At 41.7% G+C, this 27,404-nt stretch overlaps 1 protein-coding gene across 4 annotated transcripts; it reads right to left on the bottom strand.

Annotated features, from left to right (window-relative positions):
- Window positions 1-1,358: 1,358 nt before the first annotated feature.
- Window positions 1,359-26,182, bottom strand: sugt1 (SGT1 homolog, MIS12 kinetochore complex assembly cochaperone). Of its 4 annotated transcripts, none has more exons than XM_005943176.3 (13): window positions 26,032-26,182; window positions 25,884-25,932; window positions 25,092-25,182; window positions 24,825-24,894; window positions 23,261-23,331; window positions 20,579-20,632; window positions 15,744-15,772; window positions 15,488-15,510; window positions 15,110-15,206; window positions 13,641-13,748; window positions 4,745-4,835; window positions 3,717-3,889; window positions 1,359-2,108 (listed from the first exon to the last, which is right to left on the bottom strand). In XM_005943176.3, the coding sequence occupies exons 1-13, from the start codon at window positions 26,043-26,045 to the stop codon at window positions 2,007-2,009; spliced, it is 972 nt and encodes a 323-aa protein (XP_005943238.1). In that variant the 5' UTR covers window positions 26,046-26,182; the 3' UTR covers window positions 1,359-2,006. The 4 variants fall into 4 exon arrangements, with proteins under 4 accessions (XP_005943238.1, XP_005943237.1, XP_014195871.1 ...); XM_005943175.3 differs by having other exon boundaries at window positions 15,488-15,513; XM_014340385.2 differs by having other exon boundaries at window positions 15,488-15,513; window positions 25,884-25,929; window positions 26,032-26,175.
- Window positions 26,183-27,404: the final 1,222 nt, after the last annotated feature.

Genomic DNA, 27,404 nt, shown 5'->3' on the forward strand with positions numbered 1-27,404 from the left:
CACACACACACACACACACACACACACACACACACACACACACACACACTTGATTTCCATCAAGATCACACAGCTTATGATGTGCAGCTCTACACCACATAAAAAGGAAGCATGTAAAACTACCCGCATTTAGGAAAAGCAAGGTGAGCTTGTATTTTTAGCGCTGATAAGCAGCCTTTTTCATTCATTTTTTGCTTTCTGTAAATAAATGTGCCTTCAGCCAATAATAGCAGTCTTAACTTGGATCTTAAACGCATGTTTTCCAGCCCTTTATCTCTCTTTCGCCTTCATGAGAAGCTCTCATTAAAACAATGTACGGCACGTATCGTCTCAGAAACTTTCATCTCCATGTAAAGCATTGAAGAAGTGATCTCAAAGTGCAATATCACTGAATAAACTTTTTTTTTTTTTAAGTAAACATTAAAGGCGTCCTTCTCTCTTCCTTCTCTAATTGACCAAATGACTTTGTAGCCCGTTTGTAAATACACGGCGTTCACATCGGCGAGTTTACTCGGGATCACCCTCTCTTCTCTTTTCCGCTCAAAAACAGTTTTGAGAAGTGTCACGTCTGGCAGCTGCTCCAAAGGGATGAGCAGAAAGAAGTTTCCAGAGTTCTTTAATGTGAGAGTTGCAGCTCTAGAACTCTTTAATGAGACTAAAGACTCTGTAGCCGTCACGCTCCCAGATCTTACCCACGATGCAAAGCGCTTAGCTCCTTTTGATGTCACGAAGCTGCCTCGGGCGGGGGTAGGGGGTAAGGATGGGGGCGGTGTATTTGTGTGTGTGTCAGGGATAGCGAAGGAGTGTGTTGGTGTGTGTGTGTGTGTAAAAAAGCGTTACAAAGCTAAGAGTTCCATCCAGAGTCACAAATGGGCGTTTGATCGTCACGAGAGATGAAACGATGTGTGATGAATTTAACACTTAACTCAGTGTGAGAGGCTTGATGATGTGGTTAGGAGGCTGATCCATATTAATGCTCTCTTGCCTCGGCAGGACGCCCCCTCACAGTTTCGGCTGCCGCATATATGCGATAGGAGGACAGGGGAGGCGCCCGCTCCCCTCACATCTCCCCTCTGTAAATCACCGCTCCACCTCAGGGCCGCATCCTCACCTGCAGCTCCGAGCTCCTCCACTCGATACCAATCGAAACCCGCAATACATAAACCATATCCTCAAGCTGTCAACCGTATCTCAACTGCCTGAGCTCATATCAGTAATACCACATTTCATCGCTCCCAGCACATAATCACAGAGCACGGATCCCTGTTGTAATGTATTGCCGTTTTTGTGTTTGAGCGAGACTTTTCCGAGCTGCTCGAAAACGGTTTCCGGGAGACAAGAAACCATAAAACACGGGGCAAAGTTTGTGAGCCAAATCTTTTATTTACACCGAAGCTTGAATCCCAGAGAGAGAGAGAGACTGGTGGCGAGCCAGACATGTCGCACACTTTCCAGATAAGTTGTTTTGCAGAGGACTGCTGTTTTTACAGAGTGCAAAAAAGAGGAGGAAAACAAAAAAGCATGATCTGTGAAACACAATCAGTTGGTTTAAAGGTAGTGTTCACATATGTTTTAGCAACTTTTTTATACATGTACTAATATTGCAAGTCATAGAAGGCTCCCAAATATAAAGGCTGTGAGTGATTAGGAGGGGCGGGGGGAAGTTGAAGTGAAGCGTGTCAATTTTAAGCCCGATCTCAGTTCCCTTTTGAGTTCATTGGCCTTTAAAAGAAATCAGGTAATGCTGATCATTCCTTTCAACAGATCATCTTAATTAACCGAACATATATTGCAGAGAAGAGGCCATATGTAGTTTGCTTGGGTGATGGTGGGAATGCTTGGCTCCCTGCACTTAGTGACAAACACGAAGAAAAGGCGAAGCAGTGGCCAGCCATGCAGGCTGCAGGGTGGCCACGACGAATCCCGCTGTAGCTCAGGTGGACAGATGTCAAGAAAGATGATGAACTGAGGTGGGGGAGGGGGAGTGATGGAGAAGTAGGGGACGCTCAGAACTTCTTATACTCTGCATCATCGGGCGGTTTCACTTCCACTTTCTTGTTGGCTACATCTCCCCAGTTGGTGGTCAGGACCGTACCAGCTGACTCCATCTGCACAAAGAGGAGAAGTCACAGGTTTTCAGTAGCAGTTATGCAACACTTTCTCTCTGCTAGTGAGCCTCAGGTAAGTCCACCGCAGCAGAGCTGAAGTACAAGGTGACTGGTAACCGTTTAACTTTTCATTGTCCTGATGTTTTGTAACAAGAACTCGTGTTTAAGATGTTTAAGCTAAATGCAGAAATGACAACTGATCACACCGAAGCACGGCTGGCTTCAGGCTGTATGCTGGAAATGACAGTAAATACTTTTTTCTCCAGCATCATGAGATCATATCGTTAATGAATGCCCATCCGTGCCTTCATCCATCAACATTTGGCTGCAATCATACACACTTCCTTCATTACACTTTAATACACGCTCATTAACGAGACAATCTGTTCCTGCTGCATCAATCAACCCAGTGTGTGTGTGTGTGTTCACTCAATATAATGAGAATTGTGTAAATAATTACTGATGGAGCTTTGCATTTTCATAGCACCGCTAAAGCTTTAACTAAAGAAAATGAGAGCATTTTTTTTAAAAATCTGGAACTTATTCTGATAATTGTTGCGAGCTCCCCCAATTAGATGTTTGTGTAAGTCTGTGGGTTGCTGTCAATTAGGCATGCTAGAAAACTAACAGTCAACAACAAAAGTTTATTTGAGGGGCCAAAAGTCACATTTATAATTGTCTTGGTCAGTTCCAATGAATGATTTTGCTTTTTTTGGGGGCCAAACATCTGACCTGCCAATTACAATTTTGGGCCATTGTCTTTCCAAAACCTAACAGAGCTGAGCGAGTCAATACACGGACTGGAGGAACCAATGAGGTAGATCACTGGCATTCTTTAAAAACAGAAACAATACCCCAGTAATGCAAATGATCTGTTGAGGATCTACAGCAACAACATTGAAATATTCAACCGATTTTTTTTTTTTCTTCAAAAGACCTGATATGTTATTTGCTAATTGGCCAACTTTACATCTAGTCTGGGTTAGTTAAGCCGTCCCAGAGCTGTCAGCTAGCATAAACTCTTAATTTCCTTCAACTGCTTCCAGAGACCAGAGCTCTGTGTTGTTGTCGGTCAGTGGAAAGTGTTTAAAATAAGATTTTTTTTAATTAAAAGAAAGAAAAGTGCAAAAAAAAGAAATGTTTTTCTGTTCTCTTCATGACTTTAATTCTGATTCAAAATAATAAATTATCATTAAATATGGCAAATAACAGCACACATTAAAACAGGTTTTTACCTGTATTAATGTGTGCAAACGTAACACATTAGACTGCAAAAGCCTGTAAATATGATGTCCTGTGGCAGCAGCTAACAGATTGGATCGATTTAGGTTAAAAGTGTAACTGATTTAAAAATGAAACAGGAAGGGCCAGACGTGGGCTGCTCAGGTTACAAAGATTGAACTTATTGACCTCTGTTATGCGTCTCAGAGTCCACTTCAAATAAAAGGTGGCCATCTAGGCAGACACCAATACACCGATTCTACGATGGAGGCGGTGAGGAAGGAAAATTAAACCTTTCCTTTTAGAACTGAGAAGAGATCGTTTTTGCGACCGTGCACGTGTTTTCAGTGTGAAACACGCGTAACGCAAGTTAAACATAATACTCACAAAGGATTTGTTCATGGCTCGTTTGACCTCGTCTGAACCGTCCGAGTAGATCTGCTGGAAGAGCTTGTTGAGTGCCGCGTCTCCCTCCACCTGCTCATTTTTCTCCTCCTCGTTTATCTCCACCACCAACTTGTCCCACTTGCAGGTGTAGTGGGACGATGTGGGGTACTGGTCTGATGAAGAAAGAAATCTTTAAATTCCATCAGAGCCCAAAATAAAAAGAGCTCACTGCTTTTGTGAAAACACTTCAAATGTTCATTAACATTTTTAATTAAATACGCTGACTTTTATCATCCAATCACAGCGCACAGACTCAACTGTCAGCTCGTAACCAATTTCACTCTCCTTGCCACCGAATCGTCCGACTTAGATGGCGAAGAATCCCATTGTGATTGGATTTCTATATTTTTCTGGATGCAATACACCCACCATAATCCCAACAAGAGATGGCGGGATGGGGGGGAGAGCAGGAAATGTAATCCAGACGCAGATTTACATAAATACAGCAGCAAAATGCACAGCAGACAGATTCAGGCCAAGTGTGGACAAACTGAGATGCCGTGCCATAAAAATAAAATGTCAAATATGATGTTTAAATGAAACCGCAGTCCAATTTAAAAGCAAGCGCTAATAAACAAGATGTCCAAGAGAATGAGCTGGAGGGAAAAAAACAACATAGTTTGGCTCCCCACTTAACTTTTACTCCCCCTTCAAACACACACTTACATAAGTAATTAATCCTGTCAGTAATAGGAATGTGTGGGTTAAAATACTGAGTCATATTCCGCTGTCATACCTTTCCCTCTCACTGCCTACTTTCGCCGTCAGACTAATGAAAGACTCTAGCAGGGCTCGACTGCCCACTCTCATTTTAGTGCAGAACAGACAAACACAGGAGCTTATATTGATCTTTGCAGAGAGAGGGAGAAATAAGAAGGGAGAAAAGGAGAGAGACAGGACAACAGTCTGGTGGTGGTGGTGGTGGGAGGCGGGGTGGAAGAGGGCAAATGTCGAAGCTGCGGACTGACTTGGATTGAAGTGTTTGACGCTGGACTCGTGTCCTTCTCCCTCCAGCTTCTCCCATCTGACGGCTTCCGTCTTCTTCATCTTGATCTCCACCTGACGGAGGAGAAGAGGAGGAAGACACGAGAGGAGAAAAAGGGAGTTAACGATTCTTAAAAAGAAGCAAAAAGAAAGGAAAAAAAAATGTTGTCTTTGGTGCGTAGCACGAAAATAACTCTTCCACTAAAGTGGCAGCTTAAAAGTTCGGGACATCAGATCATTATTGAGGCCGGAGAGACCGGCTTGTTCAGCGCCGCCGTCAACTTTGTGTGTGTGTGTGAGCGGGAGAGAGAGACACATCAGGGATATGCGGGGGCACAGCTCAATCTCAAACCTCACTGACAGACATACTGCACTAACGAGATGCCTGTCAGCCAGAGGGGCCAGTGTGAGAGACGGAGCGTGAGGGGGAGGAGGGCGGGAGATCCTAATTCCACACAGCAGCATCTGATCCGAATCATTACACCAGGAGAACATGGTAGAGGAAGAAAACAATGAGGGGAGAGAGGACATGGACACATGCTTTTAACACTGAGCCACACTGACAGGGCACATAGCAGCAAGACACGCGAGCAGCAGCTCCATGCGTCCCCCCGCCTCCCACAAACCTTCCACACACACACAGAGTCCACTTTCACCCATTAATGGCGCGTGTGTTTGATATGTGTGCATGTGAAAGACAGAGCTGGTGATGTCGGCGCAATTAAGGAACATTTCTGCTCTGCTAGGCGATGTGATTATTCATTTATGAGGGTGCCAAGAGAGGAGGTTAGGGACGGGGAGGCAGGGAGGCTGACTGACACGGACTGAGGTGTGAGCGAGGGGAGCAGATTGAGGGAAATGAGACAGTATGACCGCTGCTAGCTTCTCCGCCGAGGTGATGAGCTAGTGCGAGTGGCTTTACACTGATAGATCGCTTTGGTGTGTGTCAGCGCTTTCTGCTCCACAAAGGGCCTCGTGCACACGGCGAGGCATCTGTGCAGTGTCCGAAATTAACTTTTGGGCTCAGCTGCAAAGGGCTGAACAGCTTAAAAAAACAAACAAACCCAAACACAAGGTGTCCCCTGAGAATACAGGTTACTGCTGGAATAATTCATTGCCGTTTTAAGCAGACCAGCCGGATTGTGCGAAAAGGGAGAATTCTTAATTTCTAGTACACCGTCTACTCACCCCCAGGTACTCGCACACACACAAAAGCTGGCATGCTTCAAAAGAAGTGCCTGTCAGAAAGTTTCTAAGAATTAAAAAGAGGCTTGCATCCCACAATTTCTTTTGGAAAAAAAATGTCAATTTAATATTGACGCACAATTCAAGCGCCGATTCTGTTTTGTTGCTTTCTTCACTTTTTGTCACTGCAAAGAATTGCAACAGTTTGAACATCTTCCAAGTGAAGTGAGGCAGCCTGAAAACGTGCATTGTTTTCGGCATATGCAAATTGCTCATTGTGTCTCGCCCCTCATCTCGCGCATGTTACGCAACCATCTGTGGAGCAGCTTAATCCTCGGGTTGGCATGTAACTCTTAATCAACTTATCAGTAGGAACATGAAGAGCTGTGCTGGGAGATATCTGATTCTCTCAAAAATCACAGCCGCTGTGACGCTGTGTGAAATAGAAAATAAAGACAGAATGAAGGCATTTGGTAATTATTTAAAAGCCCAAGTTTAATTAAAAAACGCACACCGAAAAGATCTTAAAAGATCAAAAACGAGAAACTGTGTCATATTTTGAATTGTCTGCTGCCTTAATAACACATGTAAAATGTATTTTGTCATTGCATTGCTTAAATAAGCAAGACCTCCACAGAAAAGGACTTTCAACGTGGCTCCACACATGTTTGAGCCAACACGCAGTTTTGGCATTTTTGCTTCTGTACACCAATCACAGACTTTCAGCTTTAACAAATAAAGGGACTGCCATCAATTTTCTGAGCATCCAAAAAGGTTTGCTTTTAGAAAGCATAGCTACAGTTATCCAGTGTGCATTTTTGTTTAAAAACTTCGATTTAGCAAGCTTCACTTCCAACACCGAGCGGAAACTTCACGCACTGTAAAAGCTGGATGATGTACTCATCAAATTAGCTTGTGTTTGCATTCTAGATCATTCTCGGATGGAGAACCGCGAACTTTCCCTCCACACTGCAAAACTAAAGCATGCTGAGTGCTACAGCTTTTCGTCTGCAAAAGGCTGCACACACACATGCACACTGAGACATCAGCTCCAGTTCACTGGAAATGCAGTAATTCAAGATCTACCAGTCATACATAATTTCCTCAAAAACACGAACATATGGCCAAAATGCAACGTAAAGAATTTTTAAATGATCCCGGAGACGTTTCTACGGTTATTTACTGAAGCTTGCCGATCAGTTAGGTTTTGCAAAAGCTCCCCACGGCATATTAAACGCTTGTTTTTGACAGATCCACCTGCAGTCTGGGGCGTAGATGCTTTTTGAGCTCCGTTAGTGGTCTCGTGATGCTTTGAAGACTTGTGCGCACATCAGACCGTTAGTTCAAATCACCAATAACTGGTGTTCAGCCTGACACCGCTTTTGTAGCAGCACTAGTGACTCAAAACAACTTGTAGTCTATTTAGAGACGTCTTCATCTTTTTTTTTCTTTTTTTTTTAAATCATGTGATGTTTTTTGTGCAATCCAATGAAGGAGCGTCAAAAATACAGTAATCAAATTCTATCTGTCATTAAATTAGAAACCTATAAAGTTCTAAGTTTTCCTAAAAAACAGTGAAAGCAAAGGATCAAAGGCTGAGAGAATTAAATGTATTAACTTGGAATTACCAGACATAATATTTTTGTAGCGATGTGTATCGAATTGACAGTGTGTGTTTCCGTGTGTGCTCCTAGGACATACAACATTAATCTGCTGCCACATCTGCGTTTCCTAGCTTTTAAGGGACATGGCAGGCCAGGCGCAGTGTGTGTGTTTCTCTGTGTGTGTTTCTGTGTGTATGACAGGCTTGTAAAGGGATGTGACAGCAGAGCCACAATCAGGGGCCACCACCCACAGGACCCCAGAGGCTGGACTATACAATCCTGTGCTACACAGACGCACACATGCTATTTACAGAGGGGCACTGAGGTCCCATGTCGCTTGTCACATGTGTTTGTAGCCATCGTCGCTCCCCCCCCTTCCTGCTAGGGGGCCGGCATCTTCTCCCTCTTTTTCCCCAGATGCCTGCGGATTTTGAAACAAGCTCGGCTAAAAAGGACACAAATGAAATACACATAAACGTTCTTCGACGTTGACAGGCGTGCAAATTAAAGAGGGGAGACGCCACTTTAGCCGTTCGCCCAAAAGAGATGAGTTTCGAGCTGAACGAAGGAGCGAGCGCTCATTCCGATACCGCTCGGCGTGTTTGCCTGCACGCCCACGTGTGCGCGTTAGCCGTCTGTTCTGATCAAACACACTGGTGTGTAATTGGCTCCCCGTTGTCGCGGTGACCCCTGCGGTTGGAATGTTTGCCGTGATGGAGGACAGGACGAGGTCGCACTGACGATAATGTGCTAGAGATGACACGCGCGCACACGTGCACACTTCAAATAGTTCCTTTAAATGGCACAAGTGTGTTGAAAGATTACTGTTCAGCCTCTGTCATTGTGTGACAGAGTGAGTGAGAGTGTGTGTGTGTGTGTGCGTGCGTGCGTGCGTGCGTGCACACCCAGCTTAGCTTCCCCCTGCTAAGTTGTCTTTAAAGACAGCGGGGAGATGAAGCGTAAACACTGTGGAGCACAGAGTGCAGGGCAGCCTGTTACAGACACAGACAGACCGACCAACATTGGTTGTGAGTCAACAGCTCTGAGGGAAATGCAGTTCGTTTTTCTTCTTTTTTTAAACGCTCATTAGGGATGCATGCCAATCTGGAGAAACTTGATTTGCTGATGCCGTTGTTCATTTGAATGTTTTTATCCCCCCAGTGGCTTCCTGGCTTCAAAAGACAAAACTGCTCCAAAACATTTAAATGAGACATGCATCGAGAAAGCTGCTCAGTATTTCAGGGTTTTCTCACGCTGTCATGAGCATGGGCTCGCACACATCCAGTTTATAAAGAGTTAGGAGCTCGTATGCCATTTTAAACGTTTGAATCGCCAATGAGGGCTTATACTGTTGGAGTGATGTGTGCATGGGGAAGGGGGCCGTGTGTGCCCGAGGAGCCTACTGGACCAGGGAACAGTTGGGTCTTTGTGGGACAGCAGGAAGGTTTGAGAACACCCTCTCTTGTTATCCTGAAGGGCGGTGTTTGTGTTTCTATCCACACACACACACGCACGCACGCACACACGCACACACGCACGCACGCGCGCGCGCGCACACACACACACACACACGGAGAGAACGACAGAAGGTGTGTTTGTCTGTGAGAGAGCCATAAAGAAATTAGCAAAAGAAAAAGGAGGTAAATGAGGATAAAGGGAAAAAAGGCCTGAAAAAAAAAAAAAGAAAAAAAGACAGTAACAGTGGGTGGAGAGGGAGTCTAAGACCATCTTCAGCTGCGGTGTCTCTAAGACTGAGCCCTTGTTTAAGCTGCAACCCACGTGCACCTCTGGTATGCAGTGTCTGCTGTTGCCATGGAAAAGTGAGAAAGCGAGTAAGAGGAAATGTGGCTTTTTTTTGAAAGGGGGCAGTTTCTGTGCAGGTCAGCTTCTATTCGACACAGTGGAGCCAGTGGATATAATGCTCACAATACAGACATCACATATATATAGAGAGACATACAGGTTATGCGGTGCTCCATTTCTATGCTTTTTGCTTCTTTGACACCATACAGTATGTAATTCCAGCACCCACCGTCGTCTACTGCCCTTTCATTCCCCCTGTGGCCTTGCTGCAAAGTAAACTTAAATAACTCCCCTCATTGCTTTCAGGTGCGCTCTGGCTCAGCTTGCTTAAAGATTTTTGTTTTGTTTATATAATACTATATCTTGTGAGACAAACCTTTTTTTTGATTCGTTTTTGCTAGTGAGATATATATATTTATATATAAGTATTGATCTAACAGACAAAAACAGGCTTAATTCGATCAATCAACTGGGGGCTGAAGAAATGAGCTGTGTGCATCAAGTTGATCTGTTTAAAAGATTCACTTGAACACATTAGAAGACGCCGCCTCTGTATATGCTGGAGAACGTCTCCAAGCCTCCTCCACAAGATACCTGGACGCTCACAGCACTCTGGGTATACGCTGATCAGGCATAACATTATGACCACTGACAGCTCAAGTGAATAACACAGATTATCTCTTCATCGTGGCACCTGTTAGTGATGGGCTATATTAGGGAGCAAGTGAACATTTAATAGCCAGAGTTGATGTGTTCGAAGCAGGAAAAATGGGTGAGGGTGAGGATTTGACAGAGTTTGAGGCAAACTGATGCTGGTCAGACGCCTGGGTCAGAGCGTCTCTTGAACATTTCACACTTTCGAACATTACCGATCTAATTCTGAGTTGCTCCTTTTCCAGTGATTTTGCTTGAGTTTGTTTGCTGGGTTTTATTTTTTGTTTTTCATTTGCTGGGCCTCTAAAATGGAAAATTTATAACTGTAGTTGTGTCACTTATACCAGAATTGCTTTGCAGCTTAGCCCTGTTCACAGAGAACAGGATTATACATCATGGGAGTGAGGTAGGTTCATCTCAATGGGTGACACCTTTTTACCAGGTAAAGTCAGACTTTTACCTTCTTGGGTGTATATCACAAACGTTCCAATCCTATACTTGGATCGGCTATCTGTCCGACGCTGGACCAAAAAGCAATATCAGATATTCTAAGAACAAGCTGATGTGTTCAGTGCGCCGGTTTTCAAACAGCCGCGCTAACACAGCATCGAGGAAGCTAACAGCACAGGGTTTGACAGTGTGGATGTATTTCGCGCCTGCAATGCAAACAGTTTCTTTGTTTTTCCTTTTCTCTTTGAACAGGACAAAAAAAATGTGTGTTATTTTCTTCTTATTTATTTTTCATCTTGTTTATCGTCGATGTGTTTTCATCAACTTGATTAATATTTCATTTTACCTTTCTGTTGTGGGCTTCACTGCACGAGTGTATGTGAGAGCAGGAAAGTGAGGCCAACACACCCATAAATGACTCACTAAAAGTATAGACGCATCACCAAGGTCACAGACTTGATTTTCATTAGAGAAGGTCTTAAAAAGCAGGCTTTTTAAGTACGCAAACTCCATTTAAGGAAAGGCTGTTAAATGAAAGACATCTTAACGCAGGTTTACACGTCTCTTAGCGTTCACTTTGTGCAGGTCATGCAATTTGCAACAGACATGTTTGCATTCAAAATCCTCAAAGTTAGCTGACGTAGCTAAACATAGCACAGAGGCAAGACCAAGACCTGAGCAAAGCCCAGTAATTTGCATCAAACAAACAAGAGGCGGGGTTGTTGTGGAGTGTGTTCATCAAGCCTGAATGCAAGCTTAATGATAATTGTATTTGGGGGAAGAAAAAATAAATAAATCACAACACGCTTCATCAGTGCTGTTCTGTCTGCTGATAAGACATTTATATAACGCCGATGAGTAGACTCATCTTTAATATTCTAATCATCTGCATAAATACCATTTTCATTCCATCGCTCTCTGCTTCTGTAGGTGGCTTCGGTACATTTTGTTCATCTCTTTTTCATTTCCCATAAAGGTCAGCTACCTGCAGATGGAATACTTCGGAAGATTATAATTTTATCAACTATAAGCGATAAACTTTTTCTCCATGTCGAGTCTAACTTTGGTAAGTAAACGATGAGAGTCATTTCAATATCAAGTATTTACCCACTTTTCAAATATGTAAGACTCACACGTTAAATCTAAAAGTCAGGGAAACTGATCAAAAAATGAGAAACTCAACTCTAACTGGCTGGGTAAAAAAAAAAACACTCAAACTGTTGAGGTTCAATATTCAGGCCAGAAACTTGTATAGTTCTATAATTTCTTTAGTATAAATTACATTCTGAGGAGCTGATTTCTTTAAACCAAATAGCTTGAAAAAGGCAGCATCTACAGATGCTTCTTAAACAAGAGTCAAGAGAAAGAGAAAAGCTTGATGGAGTTCTGTATTGACAAGACCGGAATGATCAATGCCCTAAAAAAAAAAACAAAAACAAAAAAAAAACCCAAATCCCCTCGTTAATGATGAAGAAAAAAAGAAAACACAACCAACCAATCCAAACAAGTCACACAGAAGGCTGTCTTTTGATCTGCAGGCTAAAGCCTGACAGGGGTCTAAACCCTGAATCAGCACACACTCAGCCAGCACACTCATTAACCCACATCTTCTATAATATACACTAATTAGTCTATAGTAAAAAGTGCCCTTCCTACTCATTAGGTCCATAATCACCTTAAAAAGGGTTGAGGAACTCCGCGCGTACAGCCGTGTGTGTGTAGGAGTGAGGATTTGTGCATATGTGTGAATCTTCTGTTAGCTGCACAGACGAACCGCAGGAGCCGCACTGTATACAGCCAGAGTGGATTTTCTCATTTCTGCTCCAGCTGCAGTGAGCTTTACCAGCATTAAGGAATTATAGGTAGCGACAGTCTACTTTATACTGCTTTAAATCACTGGAGAGATTAAGATGTTGATCTCAGAGTGGTAACCAAAGTAATGATCGGTCACAATTTCACTAAGCTGCTTAAACTCGCATTAGCACGCTTTTCCACGTTGCCTTTTTACTGCCATCTGACACCCGCTTCATTATCTTTTCTTTTTAATAAAGAAAAGTCTGAATCCACAGAAACCAACACGCCATCCGATGCATCTGCACTTCAGAGCAATAACAACATTTCTACAGCGTGCAGCATTACTACGTCCTATTCCCTTTACAGCGGCATAAAACGCGTCCCCCGACATGTTTGATAGTCTGCTGCTTTATTGTTGAGAGGAACTATTGGCGTGGCAGGGATAAACACAGTGCTCCCAATGATTCCGAGTAAAATTCAATGACTTTTCGTTGACTTTCAAAAACTCAGTGGAAGTGTTTCTATGACCTAAAAATGTTGTTTCTTCCTCGTTTGTTTGTGTTTTTGCTACTAAAAAAAAATTTGTAAAGTGGCACACAGACTTATTTTCTGCCAAAGTCGAGTCTGCTGTGTACAGAAAGCATCTCAAAGTATTTCCTGGATTCTCCGTAGCTTGAATACACCTTTTTAAAAATTCAAAAAGATTCCAGAAATGACCTGGCAATGATAAACTGTATTCTGGCAAGCACATCATCACCCCGTATGAGGCCATTTATCATCTCAGCTGTTTGAGTGTTGGTCAGCCGGGGTCACTGTGACCCCAGACTGGACAAAAAGCAAGCAGAATACACACGTCTCAATATTTTCAAAGTACATTTTACAGAACAATGGACCCTTAACACAACTGCAGGTCTGATACGTGTGGTCTGGTTCTGCTTCATGAATCGGTCTTGATTAAAAAAAAGAACATTTAAAAAGTCTTTTAAACCTGTCAAAACACTAAAATCATGCTCAATGTAACTATGCACAGCTGCTACTGTTAAAAACAATGGTGGGAATTTTAAGTGTTTCCCCCACAAAGATGATATTTGACCCTTGACGACTGTTCTCGAACCCTTAATGACGGGTTTTGCCACCTCATTAAATTTCAACAAAGACATGGTTTGTTGACCATTGGGTTTTCCCAAGGGTAGCCCTAGTTAGAGATCACCCTCACCAAATTCTGATCACACGCAATCATTATGTTCTGAAGTCAGGCTTGAAATGTGACACAAACCACTCAGGGGGTAAATCTGTTTGTATTTTCCAAACTAAGTAGGTGTCCAAGGGGGAAACAGTTAAAGATTTTTTTACAGCACATTAACTCCGCTAGCTAAAGTTAAAGTGATACCTTAGTGGTGAGGATCTTGAAGCTGCTCTGTTGGGGGACAACAGGGTGTAGAAGGTGGAGGTTGAGGTTGTAGTTATCCCCTGATGGCAGCTGTATTGTGGCAGACATCTGAAGGCATCACACACAAAAGATACAAGTTATTTCCCTTTATATACTGGCATTAGCTTTGGTAGTAAACAATTTGTGAAATATACACATATGACATGGTTTTAAAGGTAGGACCATGTCCACGAAGTATAAATAATAAATAAATATGGAACCATCTGCAAGTTGGAATTGTTGCATCAGTATACAGATTTTATGGCACAGCGATTCTTAGAAAAAAGAGATAAGGGGGGGGGGGGGTCGAAGGTGTCAGAGTGTCCATGAGAATGATCATCTGATGTGGCTGGTGTGACGGCCAGTAGTATCCTCGACCTGTCCCCCTCAGCCACACAGTGACCAGTGACGAGGGGGCATCAGACAGCTCCTAACGGCCTGTCACTCACTCGGGCAGGGTAGGTGGGCGGCTTGTTGTTTTAGAGGGACAGGGCTTCAGCTACGGCCCAAACCCTCACACTTCTAACATGCTCATCACTTGGCAAATGTGACACTCATGCAGTCTTGCACTTCATTCCTTTCGAATCAACAGCACACTGCCCCAGCGGTGTATTCAACTGTAATCTGCAACCTAACGCTTCACTAAAAGTGGACTTTTCTGATTTTGGACCCATAATGAATGAGGAAAAAAGAAAAAAAAAAAAAATAGTTCACTGAGGATAAAAGCTTCGAAAGTTAGCTCAAGTTGCTTTTGGGCAATTCCACAAAACTATCAAAGCCTTAATATTCATTTCAAGTTGAATTCCTGCGCTGTCTGTAGGTATACAGCTTCTGCAAACGCAGTCACCAGGGAAAATAAATGGAACCGCCGCCTTTCATCTTTAATTTCTTTTGTATATACTGACCTAGTAAAAAATATATGAACTTATCTGTAGTTTGCACCACGGAAGGAGCTTAACAAGTGACTGTGTGATTCGAAGCGAGTGAACAATTTCTTTTGAAATGGGGTAAATTCAGTTTGTTATTCTATTAGGAAAGACAAAGCTGTTCCCTGGGGTGCCCCACAGTTACCCCTCGGAGAGAGGGAAAGAAGGCAAAAGGAGGAAAGGAAAAGAGTAAGAAAGGGAGGTTGTCCCTAGAGGGTTCTGCAGCTGATCCTAGATCAGTTATGCCTTCCATCTATAGACAATTAGGAGGTTGGAGAAGCTGGGGAGGGTAAATTGTTCTTAGATCTGTACTTTGGGGGCAATGTTAACAAGGCACCACTGGAGGCATAGTTGGGTCCATGGGGAGTGTGTGTGTGTGTGTGTGTGTGTGTGAGAGAGACCCATCTAATGGGCCCCCCTGAGGAAACACCCAAGAGCTAACCCATCTCTGCTCCACACACAGAGCAAACAGAGACTCAACACAGCATTCAAGTGTGTTTATACCTCCTTTTCCATGAAGCTGATATGCACGCCATCCTTGGGTACATTTTTCACCATCACTGTGACAATGACTTGCGATTCTGTTTGGTACCAGTCGTGCCTGAAAGACAAACGATTAAAACACAAGAATTAACGGCACAGGAAGACTTATTTGAATTTGACCCCTTAATCCACTTATTGCGACAAAAATGGAGATTTCATGCATAATAATAATTTTAAAAAGCAGCCATCTTCATTAACATATATTTTCTGTGTACATGGGATTTACATTTTTATAAAGAAAGGGGCTGCTTTGAAGCACTGAGGCTCGGTTGAATATTAACTCTGTATAATAAATAAACAGCAATACCAGATAGGGCGTATTTACATTTGTGCACTTACTTCACAGGTGGAGCCGCTGGTGTCTGCTGGGTCATTCAGCCCACGAGACGAGATGACAATTAGAGAGGAGGACGTGGTGGGAAAGCAAATGGATGAGACAGAAAAGCACAGGAATGAGGAGGGGGGGTGAAAAAAAAGCCATAACAACAACAAAAGAAGCTTAGTATGGCTTCCTTGTTTGAAGCCAAAGCGTGGACAAAGCCGTGCTGATGCTGAGCGCAACAATGCCCCCAGGTGGCCTCAAAGAGAAACTCACCGTGTTGACGTTGTTGTTTTGTGTCTTATCTGTAGAGGGAAAAAAGGAAAAAAGATGGGCTTTCAGCTCGAAACATTTAATACACCCATAACTGGCTTTACTGATCTCTGTTAAAACATGACTATTAGATTACTGGATAAGAGCAGAGGTTCCAGCGCCAATTTTAAATGTATCTATAGGTGAATAACGGACAATAGGCACAACACAACATAAACAGACACACACATACACTCTCTGAGCCTCTCCACCAGTTTGTTTACTGGTCCAGCCACGCCCATTGAAAGCCCTGTGAGCCCGAGCGAGCCCAAACACCGTTTACCAGCATGCTGTCATACATTATTCACAGACTTCATTACATAGATAGATGAGATGATAGGAGGCGTGTTAATGTTGTCTTAATGAGGTCGAGCTTGAAGTGACAAGGAAGGGGGAGCTGCTTGTGTGCGACTGTGTGTTCTGATGCATGCGGGGTTCCACATGTGATGGAATAACCAGGTGCTGTGTGTGTGTGTGTGTGTTTGCTCGCAGTAAACACAGTCACCAGGAAAAAAAAGAAGGAAAAAAAAAGGCTGTTCCCGGTGTGAGCAGTAAGAGTGTGTGTGTATGCTGTCTGCAAGCCGGCTTATCAAAGAGGCTGGGTCTCATCGGGGGCTTTCAAACATCAGTAACGTTAACTCTGATGAATCACGCGCTCCTGGGAGTACGTATGCACGCGGGTGTGAAGCGTGTTTGTCAAAACTCATGCTCTTGTTTACTTGAGATGATCCAGAGGGCCCAGGCATCAGCAGCAAACAGAAACACACCACGCAGACATGGCATGCATCTTTTATTGGACTAAGCAGCTCAGCCTCCACCACTGTGAGCGCATACTGTAGATCCGTGGACGTGTGCGTGCTCATTTGTTTGATCAGATGGGCTGATCTGCTCCCTGACTGTGCCATTTAGCTGCGCGTTTGATGGCAGGCAGTAAATAGGATATACTGCACAAGTTAAAGTTTGCAAGTCTGAAGCTTGTTTGAAATAAAAGTACCCCAGGCAATTTTGTTTACTTACATTTAGGGTGTTACAACACAGATTCCTCCCCCCCACCCCCACAACTTCAGATGCATTATTACTGGTCAAAGTTCCATAAAACTACAGTGTTGTGCAAAAGTCTTGAGCCCCCTATAATTTCTTTATATTTTGCTACAAATAGGTCCAGTCGTTCACTGAAACGTGGAAACCTTCACTGAAAAAGGCAGCTTTATTCGTCAGCACAGCCTGAACTCGTTTTTTTTTTTTGTCATTTCTGTAAGTCAGTAATGTTGAGGTTTGGGCTCTGGGGAGGCCAATCCATGACTGACAGTGTTCCACTGTGTGTTTTTCTATCCAGCCATGCTTTTACTGCATTGACAGTGTGTCCTGCTATACAATGAAGCTGTTGTCAATCAAATGCTTTCCAGATGTTACTGCATGGGGGCTCGACATCAAATAGTAATTTTCTGTGTTCATAATTATATGAATATTAAGCAGATTTCCAGATATTCAACATGACTGCAGTTCTGCAGCACTGACTGCTGTACATACTGACAATGATTTGAATCATTTGATTCAAAAAAATTTGAGAAATTTGATTTGATTTCCACATCTCTCAGGTCCTGTGTCAGGTCTTTTCCCATTTCTTTGGAACAGCACATTTTGATACTTTTTATCTTATCTGTTTTTAATCAAACACACAAAACACACTGTGCACACGATGACAAGTTTTCTGACAACAGCTCTTCAGGATTCACCTTGTTAGTGTGAAAATGTCAGACTGTGTTATCATAGGCATTTTCTGAAGATTCAACTAAAGAAATGGAAATAAAATGTGTTTTTGTTACAGAGTCCTAATGGCAAAGTGCGTACAGACTAAGGCTGCCACAAACGATTATTTTGATAGTCGACTAGTCACCGATTATTTTTACGATTAGTCGACTAATCAGATCATGCATCCATTGGACGTAAAACGTACAGCTTATTGCACCAGCAGCATCTGCTCTTATATAACTATCATTAGCTTACAGCTTTAAGTGTTTAAGGTATGTGCTAACTAAAAAAAGTTTCGGTGAAGTTTAATAAGTTAGGGAGCGTTTAATAAACTCCTTGCTATCTAAAATATAACAGGACACCGGAGTATATTCTCCAGCATCTCACACTTCTGATAATCAGCTGTCTGCTTGACGTTTATTCAGCTGTGTAAAAACTAGGGCTGAACGATTATGGAAAATAATCTAATTGCGATTTTTTGCCCCAATATTGCGATTGCGATGCGATATGCGATTATTTTTTAAGGTCTTTGTCTTCTGTATTATTAAACAAAGACAAGCAATACATCATATAGTATGGCCAATACTATATTACATTAATTTTAAACTGTTCTTTCCTGGAAGACAGACCTCTGTTATGATGACATGAGGTGATGCATGAATTGATGACTGACATTTTTATTTAACTTCTTCAATCACAACAGTATATTTGAACATACACAATAGTTTATTTTTAGCTTACAAACATCTGAGCATAAAGTGCTGACAAGGAACCCTGGTGTAAACATTAAAATGAAAGTCAGTACAATGTGCAGATTGCAGAAATATACATAAAAAAAATCAGTGGCTTTACCACACTCAGTTTTTCGACATCTGTGAACTACTAGACAGTCATTCAATTAAAAAATAATATTAAATAAATAAAACTAATAAATAAAAAATACACACATCTTACTGATCTCTGCAGTCAGTAACATTACACATAAAGTGCAAACATAATAGCAATTGTATAAACACACACACAAACACGCCTTTAAAACTTAAAGGCGTGAAATTGGACGGTCTAGCCTTCTGACTAGTTCTGATTAGCGTCACCGCTGTCTCGGTGGAGTTTAATAAACTCGGCCGTCTGCTTCTTGCTATCTAAAATATAACCAGACACTGGTGTAAATTCTCGACTGTCTCATACTTCTGTTTAATCAGTTTTCTGTTTGACGTTTAGTCAGCTGTGTGAAAACCAAGGAGGAACCCACCCGGGGGATTAATAAAGTTTTATTTTATCTAATCTAATAACTTTAATCTCAGCCAAACCGATTTACTCACGAACAAACAAAACACTGAAAAAAGCCCAACAATAACATTTTTAGGTTGTCTAAGTGACTTATATATTACGTTTAACCCGAGCAGCGAAACTCCGCGGTGATCTGAAAATGATGTGCCGGGAGTTGTGCCGTTCTCGGCCGCATCAGTAACCCTCGAGCTCCCGGCTCGCTATCGAGCTGGTGGGTAGCAGACGCCTCTGAAAACGTCGAAGCACTTTTGCAAATATGGGATATCTTGATAAACCGAGCAGATATTTGATGTTTACACAACTACTTTCTCGCCTGAAAATATGTTAAAAGTTTATTTTGTGACCCAGAAAGATTAGTATGAGTAATTTTAAAACTTAGTAGCGGCCGCCATTGCTGGAAACTGGAGTTTGGCTGGGCCGCGCTATGAATTCTGGGATATGGTAGTAATTTGGACAGCCTTCGGCGCGTCGCTGTGACGTAATCGGTCTACAAATGCGGCCTCAGGAGGATGCAGCCCATGAATTTGGACATGTCCAGAGTATAATCGCAGCCTTTGCGGTTAGAAAATTGCACTTGATCATGTCGCGATATTATCGCAAATGCGATATATCGTTCAGCCCTAGTAAAAACTATAACTTTAATCTCAGCCAAACCGATTTACTCAGGAACAAATAAAATACTAAAAAAAAAGCCAAACAATAACATTTTAAGTTATCTAAGTGACTTATATATGTTTAACCTGAGTAGCGAAAGACGCGGTGGGTTTGAAAACGATTTGCCGGAGTCCGGTGTTCTCACGGCTCTAGTGAGCCTTGCCCCCGGCTAGCTATCGAGCTAGTGGGTAACAGACGTCTCTGAAAACGTCGGAATGCTTTTGAAAATATGTGGTGTCCTGATAAACTGAGCCGATATTTGAGGTTTACACAGCTACATTCTCGCCTGAAAATATGTTAAACGTTTATTTTGTGACCCAGAAAGAATAATAAGAGTAATATTAAAACTAACTAGCTGCCGCCATTGTTGGAAACTGAGCTGGGCTATGAATTCTGGGACACAGCTTCTTCTTCTTCGGGGTTTAATGGCAGCTGGCATCCTTGTACATGCAGTGCTGCCATCTTCTGTTTCAGTCCGTTATCACACTCTTAAATACTACTACTTATTCTTGTGTCTTTTGTGATCTTACAAAGCTTCAAACGACGCCTCGACTATTAAATCAGTCGTTGACGATTTTGATAGTCGACGTAATCGTGACTACTCGACTAATCATGGCAGCCCTACTACAGACAATTAAAAATACTTGCAGTGACCAGTGCTATCCCTCAGCCTCTTAGACGATGCACCTATAATATCAATTTGAAAATCCTATATTGCCTCGTTCTCGAGTTATTGTGTTCACAATCTTGGGTGCTCATGCCACCCGCCCACCGGGGTGACGACAAACCCCATCAGCCTTTTTTGGCTGTGGGGTTAAAATTGCTCTTTGTCAAGTTGTCTGTTATGTGTAGATATGTCACTGCTTCATCCCTTGATTTAGATGCATTTTGCATGTGTAAAAGATTCACTGGTCAAGTGTTAGCTTGAAAGAATAAAACCTGATTCTTCTGAAAATTGTTAGGTACAAGGAGTGGACTGAAAATGAGTGAAAAAGTAGCCAATGTCCAAAGAGAAACTTTGAAAGACTTTCAGAAAGCCTGATGAGCCATTGCAAACAATGGCTGGATTAAGACTTTTGCACAGTACAGAGAGAGCTACTTACTTTCCATCATCTCCTCACACCGCTTGATCCAGACCTCAAAAGTTTTGTCAGAATCTGCAAAAAAAGAATAAACACTCTTACATGTTTAACACTAAGTAAACACTGCAACACAAAAAGTCATTACGAAAACACATAACTGCATCAGTAGCTGGTTACTCAAGTCTCAAGTGCTTTACAGAGGACATGAAACACAACACATACAAAGGCTACTTTATATCACAGTCCTCATTCATAAAGTGCTTTACAAAACTGAACATTACAGCTAACAGGTGGACTTTCCCGATCACTTTTGTGCTATCTGCCCTTGGTGCTGTATGTAATCCCTTAAAATGATTTTTATTGTTAGTGTCCTTATTTTCCTCTGAGCCATCAATTCCGTCACCTGTTAGTTAACATAAACTAACTAAGTCTATTACCAAACCAACCACGTGACATAACGTTTCGTACTGACTGAGGATGGCGCTACACGTGTTCTCAAAACTTTAACTTTAAGCACTTATTTCTTAAATCCAGCTTCACAGACAGAGTTACATCTATGTCAGTTTTTGAGAGCAGGGCTCCGTGAGTTAAATTAGCCTTTATGTGTGTAGCATTTCATGTCCCCTTGAAGTAAAGGCCAGTCAAGGTTGAAGGTATTCGTTTCAAGGCATTTCATCTAAATCAGGAAATCACTCATAATCTGACTTGGTAAGCAGATGTCCAAAAACACTGTACATGCCTGAAGAAGGTAGTTGGAAAATAAAGTTCTTGCATCACAGCAATGTTTGTTTGTTTTTAACTGTGCATTATTTTAAGTCTTTCTTCATCTCCCACTGATTTACTTCTAAAAACAAATTCACTAACTGCTCCTTGAAGACACTCGGGCAACTTGCCAAACTGCCACTAAAGCCCTAATCAGTCAATGCTCCATAATTTCACCTGTGAGAAGCACAATGACAGCTTGTACTGCAAGGAAATATTTGTGTACAATGTGCTTATCAAACACTACTGAAGCCTAACTAACATTAATGCTTTAGTATCACTTTATTCACACTATGCAGGCCAGCTATACTTGACTGACTGTATGCTGGGGAAGTTTAATTATTCTGGAACATTCCTTCCCATGTAAAGACTTTACTTACGTGGGGTGACCAGCTAAATCAATAGTGGCCGACTGGCGACTGAGTTTAGCATAATTAAATTTTTTTTTTTCATATGAAGTCCAACTGAAGGCACCGAGTTCATTCATAAAATGAGAGACAGCTAAATATATAGTCCTGTTATACATTTGTCACCAAGTACTGGGAAAATACTTGTAAAATAACGTGCAGCCGATCCAATTCCCAAAATGTTCAAGCACTCTTTTGGAACAGTGTTAGTGGGATTATTGCAATACTGGAATTTGGAAAAAAAAAAAATACACCACAACTCTGAGGACATGTTAGATTTAGATTTAAAAAAGACAAACCTGAGAAGGACACAACGTGACAGTGAAGTACACTTGCTTTAAGACTTCTAAAGGAGGATCCAAACAAGAAATGTTTGGCCTGTGAAGTATGTCTTGTAGCTGACGTTTGGTCACTAGCAGTCATTCCAGGTACTGGTCGTCAAGGTTACCCCTAAATATATTACTAATCTGTCATATGTCCATCAACGGGATCCTTTGTTATTCGATCTGTTGCCTTAAAGTTGAGGATAGTTTAACACAGGACAAGCCACCTCATGTTGCCAGCAGTTATTTCACCAGCCATGGCTTTAAGTTACTGGATGTCACTGACACTGACTGTCTGTGGTCTGTGTAGTCACCTCCTGTATGTACACCTCTTTAAGATGGTGTATTGGTCTAGAAGCCCCTGAGACTGAAAAAAGAAAATAAGAAGGGAAAAAAAAGCCCAGTACTGTGTGTTAAGGACAACCGTCAGACGCCATTCACAGCACTAATACGTAGCACTAATACAGTTCTCATGGTGGGTTTTCATTTGATTTACTGCGTTGGGCAAGCACAGGTGATACCACTGTAATGCCTGTTAATGCTAATGGTTTCCAACTATTCCACTGCTCTCCATGTGGTAACGACATGCAAAGATTTGGAACAATGCATCTGCAAATATGTTGAACTACCCAAGCACCAACTACACACATGTGAAGAACACACAGGCTTTTCTAATGTAAAAACTGAATGGAGAGCGGGGAGTTTGACCACATCAGTGAATTACAGTCTACATCCAAGTCTACTCAGACTTGACCATTTGAATACAGAATGTCATCACTTTGTTATTTTATCTGTATGAAACTGTCACAGTTTCATAACTTTCTGTCACAAACCGCAAAATAATGCTGCTGTTATGGTAAGATTACAGTAACCTTGACCTCAGATGACCAAAACCTATGCAGTTCATCCATAAGACCAAGTGAACATCTGTGCCAAATACGAGAGAAAAAAAAAGGAAGAAAAAAAAAAAAAAAAGGTTTGTTCTCCAGAATGTGACGCATGGATGTAAGATGTCCAAAAACATAATGCCTTTGGCTAAGGTGGTCGTCACTGTGTAAGTCATAAAAAAAAAAAGCCCTAAAGATAAGGCCCAAAATTTAGCCATGAAAACAATGAGGAGAGCAAAGTGGACAGGACACTGCTGCGAACAGTAGTTGGTACACAGTGGAATTAAGGAACCTGCACTTGAGGCCAAAATGAGCTGCACTCACCGTCCAGTTGGTGTCCCTGAGTGAAGGCTGCATGCGCTGACTCATAGTTGTTCAGGTGATATTCGGCTATTCTGCAGTTGGGCGAGAAAAACATGCCACATGAACTTAGATCAGACAATCTTGGAAAAATAAACGCAGCTTTATCTGACAAACAACATCTGTATGATTTACCGTGTTAAAGCAAAATGTTTTGGTAGTTTTTGTGGATTAACTTCTGAGGAAGCGCAGAAATCAGACTTTTTACTAGTATAACTTTAAAAGTTTCCGACAATTCTTACATTGCAAGGCGTAAAACGTTAAGTTTTACATAATGCAACCACACCAAACTTATATTGTGACCAAGTAATAAGAACAATAAAGAAAAAAATATAAAACATAGTTACAAATTGCTTTACAAAACATGATAAATATATAAAAACAAAGAGGCAACAAATTAAAACAAGGCATAAAATCTGAACATGCTGTGTGAATAACAGGTGAATAAACACAACAAAAAGAAATAATAAAGGGGCAGTAAAAATAGATTTTCTATGAAAACACTCAAACACCTGTGTAATGAGGGTATTGTGGGAACCGTTAGAATTGTCTGACCCGACAAACGCAGCCAGTCGCTCAATTAATACCAACCAACTAAATCGACAGTGCGGGTAGGATGAGCCCATGCATGGTTTTAAAGTAACAACAAATACAACTTTAATAAAAGCTTCAAATCAGCTCAACTTTAAATCACTTTGTCTTGTCTCTGTGAATTTGTTTTGAATGAGATGAAGGCGGGTGACTGAATTTTGTCTGAGACCCGAGTAGAGTGGATTACAATAGTTCAAACATGATGAGACGAAGGCCAGGATGACTCCTCCAAGGCCCGCTTGACATGAAGAATGTGAAAAAGCATGACAGTACGACCTTGGTGACTTGTGTGTCAAAACAAAGCTTTAACTGAAGTTTGTTTGATGGACGAGGACAGGTTTTCAAAATTTTCCTTTAAGTTAGGGGTCAGGTTTGGGGTGTGGGGGGAGCACTGAACAAAAGGCCTTCAGAATTGAAATCACTGAGCTGAAAGACGTTTTGTGACAACCGTCAGATAACATCAGAAACATGAGCCATACACAGCATGTTTCATCCCATCTTGTCAATAAAGCTGGCTGTGCGTTTGTGTCAGAAGGGATAATTTTTTAATCAATTAAACTATATGTTTTAATTATTATTTTTGTTAATTTACCTTTTTCTTTTTTCTTTTTTTTTTTTAAGTGGTGAGATGAACATATCAAACGGTGAATGAAGTGCAGTCTAAACTGAGCTAAACATCTGCATGCCAGGGTGGACCCCTGTGGGTTAGGTTGGTTATTCTGAATAGGCCATGGATGTGAGGAAGGCCCACAGTGTTTTTTAAGCTTTGTAGTGTAAAGTATATTTGTACATTGCTTTTAAAACTAACCACACCTGCGAGCACTATTTGGGGATTGTCCTCACTTGCCATTTTGCCCCTTTTAGAAAATTTGACCCTATGGGTGGTCAGTCAGGCTAGAAAACTGCTATGTAAAGGCGTGCATTTCACAGTCCATACCCTGTGCGCATGAAAGCAAGGGAGAGGCTGGGTTTTAGCTGTTGTGCTTTCTTGGCGTCATCAGCAGCACCTGTGGACACGAAACAAAAATAAAAAAATTACTGTTTCTTTATGCAGTGCATATGTCCAGGCTAAGTCACATGCAATGTAAAACCTCAAAAGCTAAACAACAGGTATTTGTAATGCTCACATAATGTTCATGCACTTCATAATGCATCAAAAATGCTATTAGTGTGGTCTGTTTCCACATGTGCTGTGCAGACTTACAGCTGTAGTTCTTGAGCAGTATGTGGGCATAGGCACGCTGACAAAACCACTCAGCGTTGTCTGAGTCTCCTTGTAAGGCCTCGTTAAGCTCCTGAAAATAATAACGAGGTTGCCATTATTGTATAAAGGGCTTAAAATCGTGTTTTCAGCTTCAAGAATTGTGGCAAGAAAGAAACTTCTAGAAAAATGCTTAAATCGAAAGTAGCGCTGTTATGCATCTGCAACTTTCACTTTCGCAGTCGGATATCTTTACAGAACAAGCAGTTCTCCGTAAATCTATTCGAATCTGTGTTATTCCTGCAAACCAAACTGTAATGATTTTCATAATACTGCCCCGGTTAGTCACATAAATAACCGTAGATTCACCAGAGGCTTTTAAAACAGCAGAAATAAACTTCACTGGTTTAGTCTGTTCACAGTTGACACCAACTTCATGTCAGGATGACAGGGCTAGTATCCAGCAAGCAGACTATTTCGAGCTAACGTTATGTAGTAATACCTCCTCACACATGAGACATATTTAATTCTTAATGGTATTAAAGAAACAGGTGACCGTTTGATATGATAACGAAGCGATTCTGGGATTACTTTTATTCATAACTAAATAGGGCTAGCAAACATGTTGGCTAACTTCGCTAGCTTGTTGGTAATATCAGAAACACAAACACCACGGGTATTACTCAATTTCCTTTCTAGAGTAAGTCCACTGAATTTAACGTTAAATGGACATCCTGCAAGAGCCACCGTGCATCGCGCAAACTTGTTTGTGGCTAACTGAGACTAGTGTTTTACCTGCAGAGCTTTCTGTGGATCTTCGTCAATGAAGCTATCGGGGAAGCTGCTAAAAGCAACAAAAAAGCAAGTTAGCGTTAAATAACCGAAAGAAAAGAAATGTCTGCTGCTATAAGAACAGTTCATTGATAGATTTCGATGAACTTACCGTTCGGTTGCCATCTGCTTCTGTGGATGTGCACTGTTTCTAGAGTGACAGGAAAGTTCTAGATGTGGAGACTACGAGAAACGTGATAGCGGTAACAGTTACAGCTCAAACACAGCAGAGAGCCTGTCAACATCCGGCTGCGCACAGCTCATACTGCCTCTACTCCCCCTAACGGCCCGGAGGAGTTATTGCAAAATAGCGATAACTTTTTTTTGTTTGTTTTTTTGTTTTTTTAAGGAGACGGTTTTCTGGACAGCGAATTAGGCCGCAGATCTGTCAAAGAATAGAAACGTTTAAATTGAAACTGGGTACGGTCAGCCACCAACAAATTTATAATACCATTAATGAAAATAAAAATGGGGTTAATATAATATAAACACAAAAGACTAAGACTTTCTCAGACTGTCAGGAAACATAAATGATACAATATATCAAAGAATTACGGAGACATGGCTAAACTCAGTCAGACTTCAGTCAGACTTCCTGTGAGAGCTGTGGTACAATGAACCTATTATGTTAGCACAGAAATGTCCAGTGATTCATTGGGAGGATGAAATGCTCCAAGATCAGCTGGATCTGTAATCAGACAGAGAACAACGGAAATAAGACAGAGAATCGGCTGTGGGTTGTAATGTTGACAAATTTGTGTTGCACGTCTCTTTAAGGAAATAATGCAAGACATCCATTCTAGGTAGTCGTGTGCATTATTAACGTTCACATCTGGAAAACAAGGGGTAAAGTAGCTATTTGATCAAAAGATAACTACCAGTTACACTGCATGTGTTTAAAAATATTGTTGCTGATCTCAGGAGGAGGAAAACATTTGGACTGAAGAATACTCCTCTTCCCTGGGACATTTTAAGTATTTAGTGTTATCTATCCTTGTACATGCTTTATGTATGTGTAACATGTAACATCCTGTTGCGTATGTCCACAAAGACCAGCAGGTCAACTGATCACAGCCGTTACACTAAGAAAATCTGCTGGAGCTCACAGAAGAAATTATTGTGAGTTCTCATTCTTTTCCCCACACTAAACCTCTACAGTGGATTTTGGGGTTTCCCCATGTGCAGAATCCACTTTAACCCTCTCGAGGCAGGCGTTGCCAATTTGAAACAGTTAAAAACTAACAACCTGATTACCCCACATACATATTTTATGAGTTTTTTTTTACTCAGAAGTACCACTGCAGGACTTGGTTGTGCATTAGCAACAAAAAGTTTAATTTGAGCCTGAGAGGGTTAACCCCTGACTGTACACATTTTCTTGTTTAGAGGAAAAGTCACCCTCTACACTGCAGGCAACACAAAATAAACTTCTTCTTTTTCTATGTTCATGTTCTGCATACTTGATTCAAGTTGAATACATTCATT

The sequence above is a fragment of the Haplochromis burtoni genome, unplaced genomic scaffold, assembly GCF_018398535.1.
Source record: "Haplochromis burtoni strain Fernald_Lab_line unplaced genomic scaffold, NCSU_Asbu1 Contig_362, whole genome shotgun sequence".
NCBI classification, from domain to species: Eukaryota; Metazoa; Chordata; class Actinopteri; order Cichliformes; family Cichlidae; genus Haplochromis; species Haplochromis burtoni.

What these genes read in the sequence shown, in the direction of transcription:
- sugt1 (XM_005943175.3), bottom strand. An exon ending in GTGTGAGGAGATGATGGAAA is followed by an intron (nt 15,773 to 20,578) that starts GTAAGTAGCTCT and finishes TTCCCTCTACAG; the next exon opens with ATAAGACACAAAACAACAAC. An exon ending in CGTCAAACACTTCAATCCAA is followed by an intron (nt 3,890 to 4,744) that starts GTCAGTCCGCAG and finishes TTTCTTCATCAG; the next exon opens with ACCAGTACCCCACATCGTCC.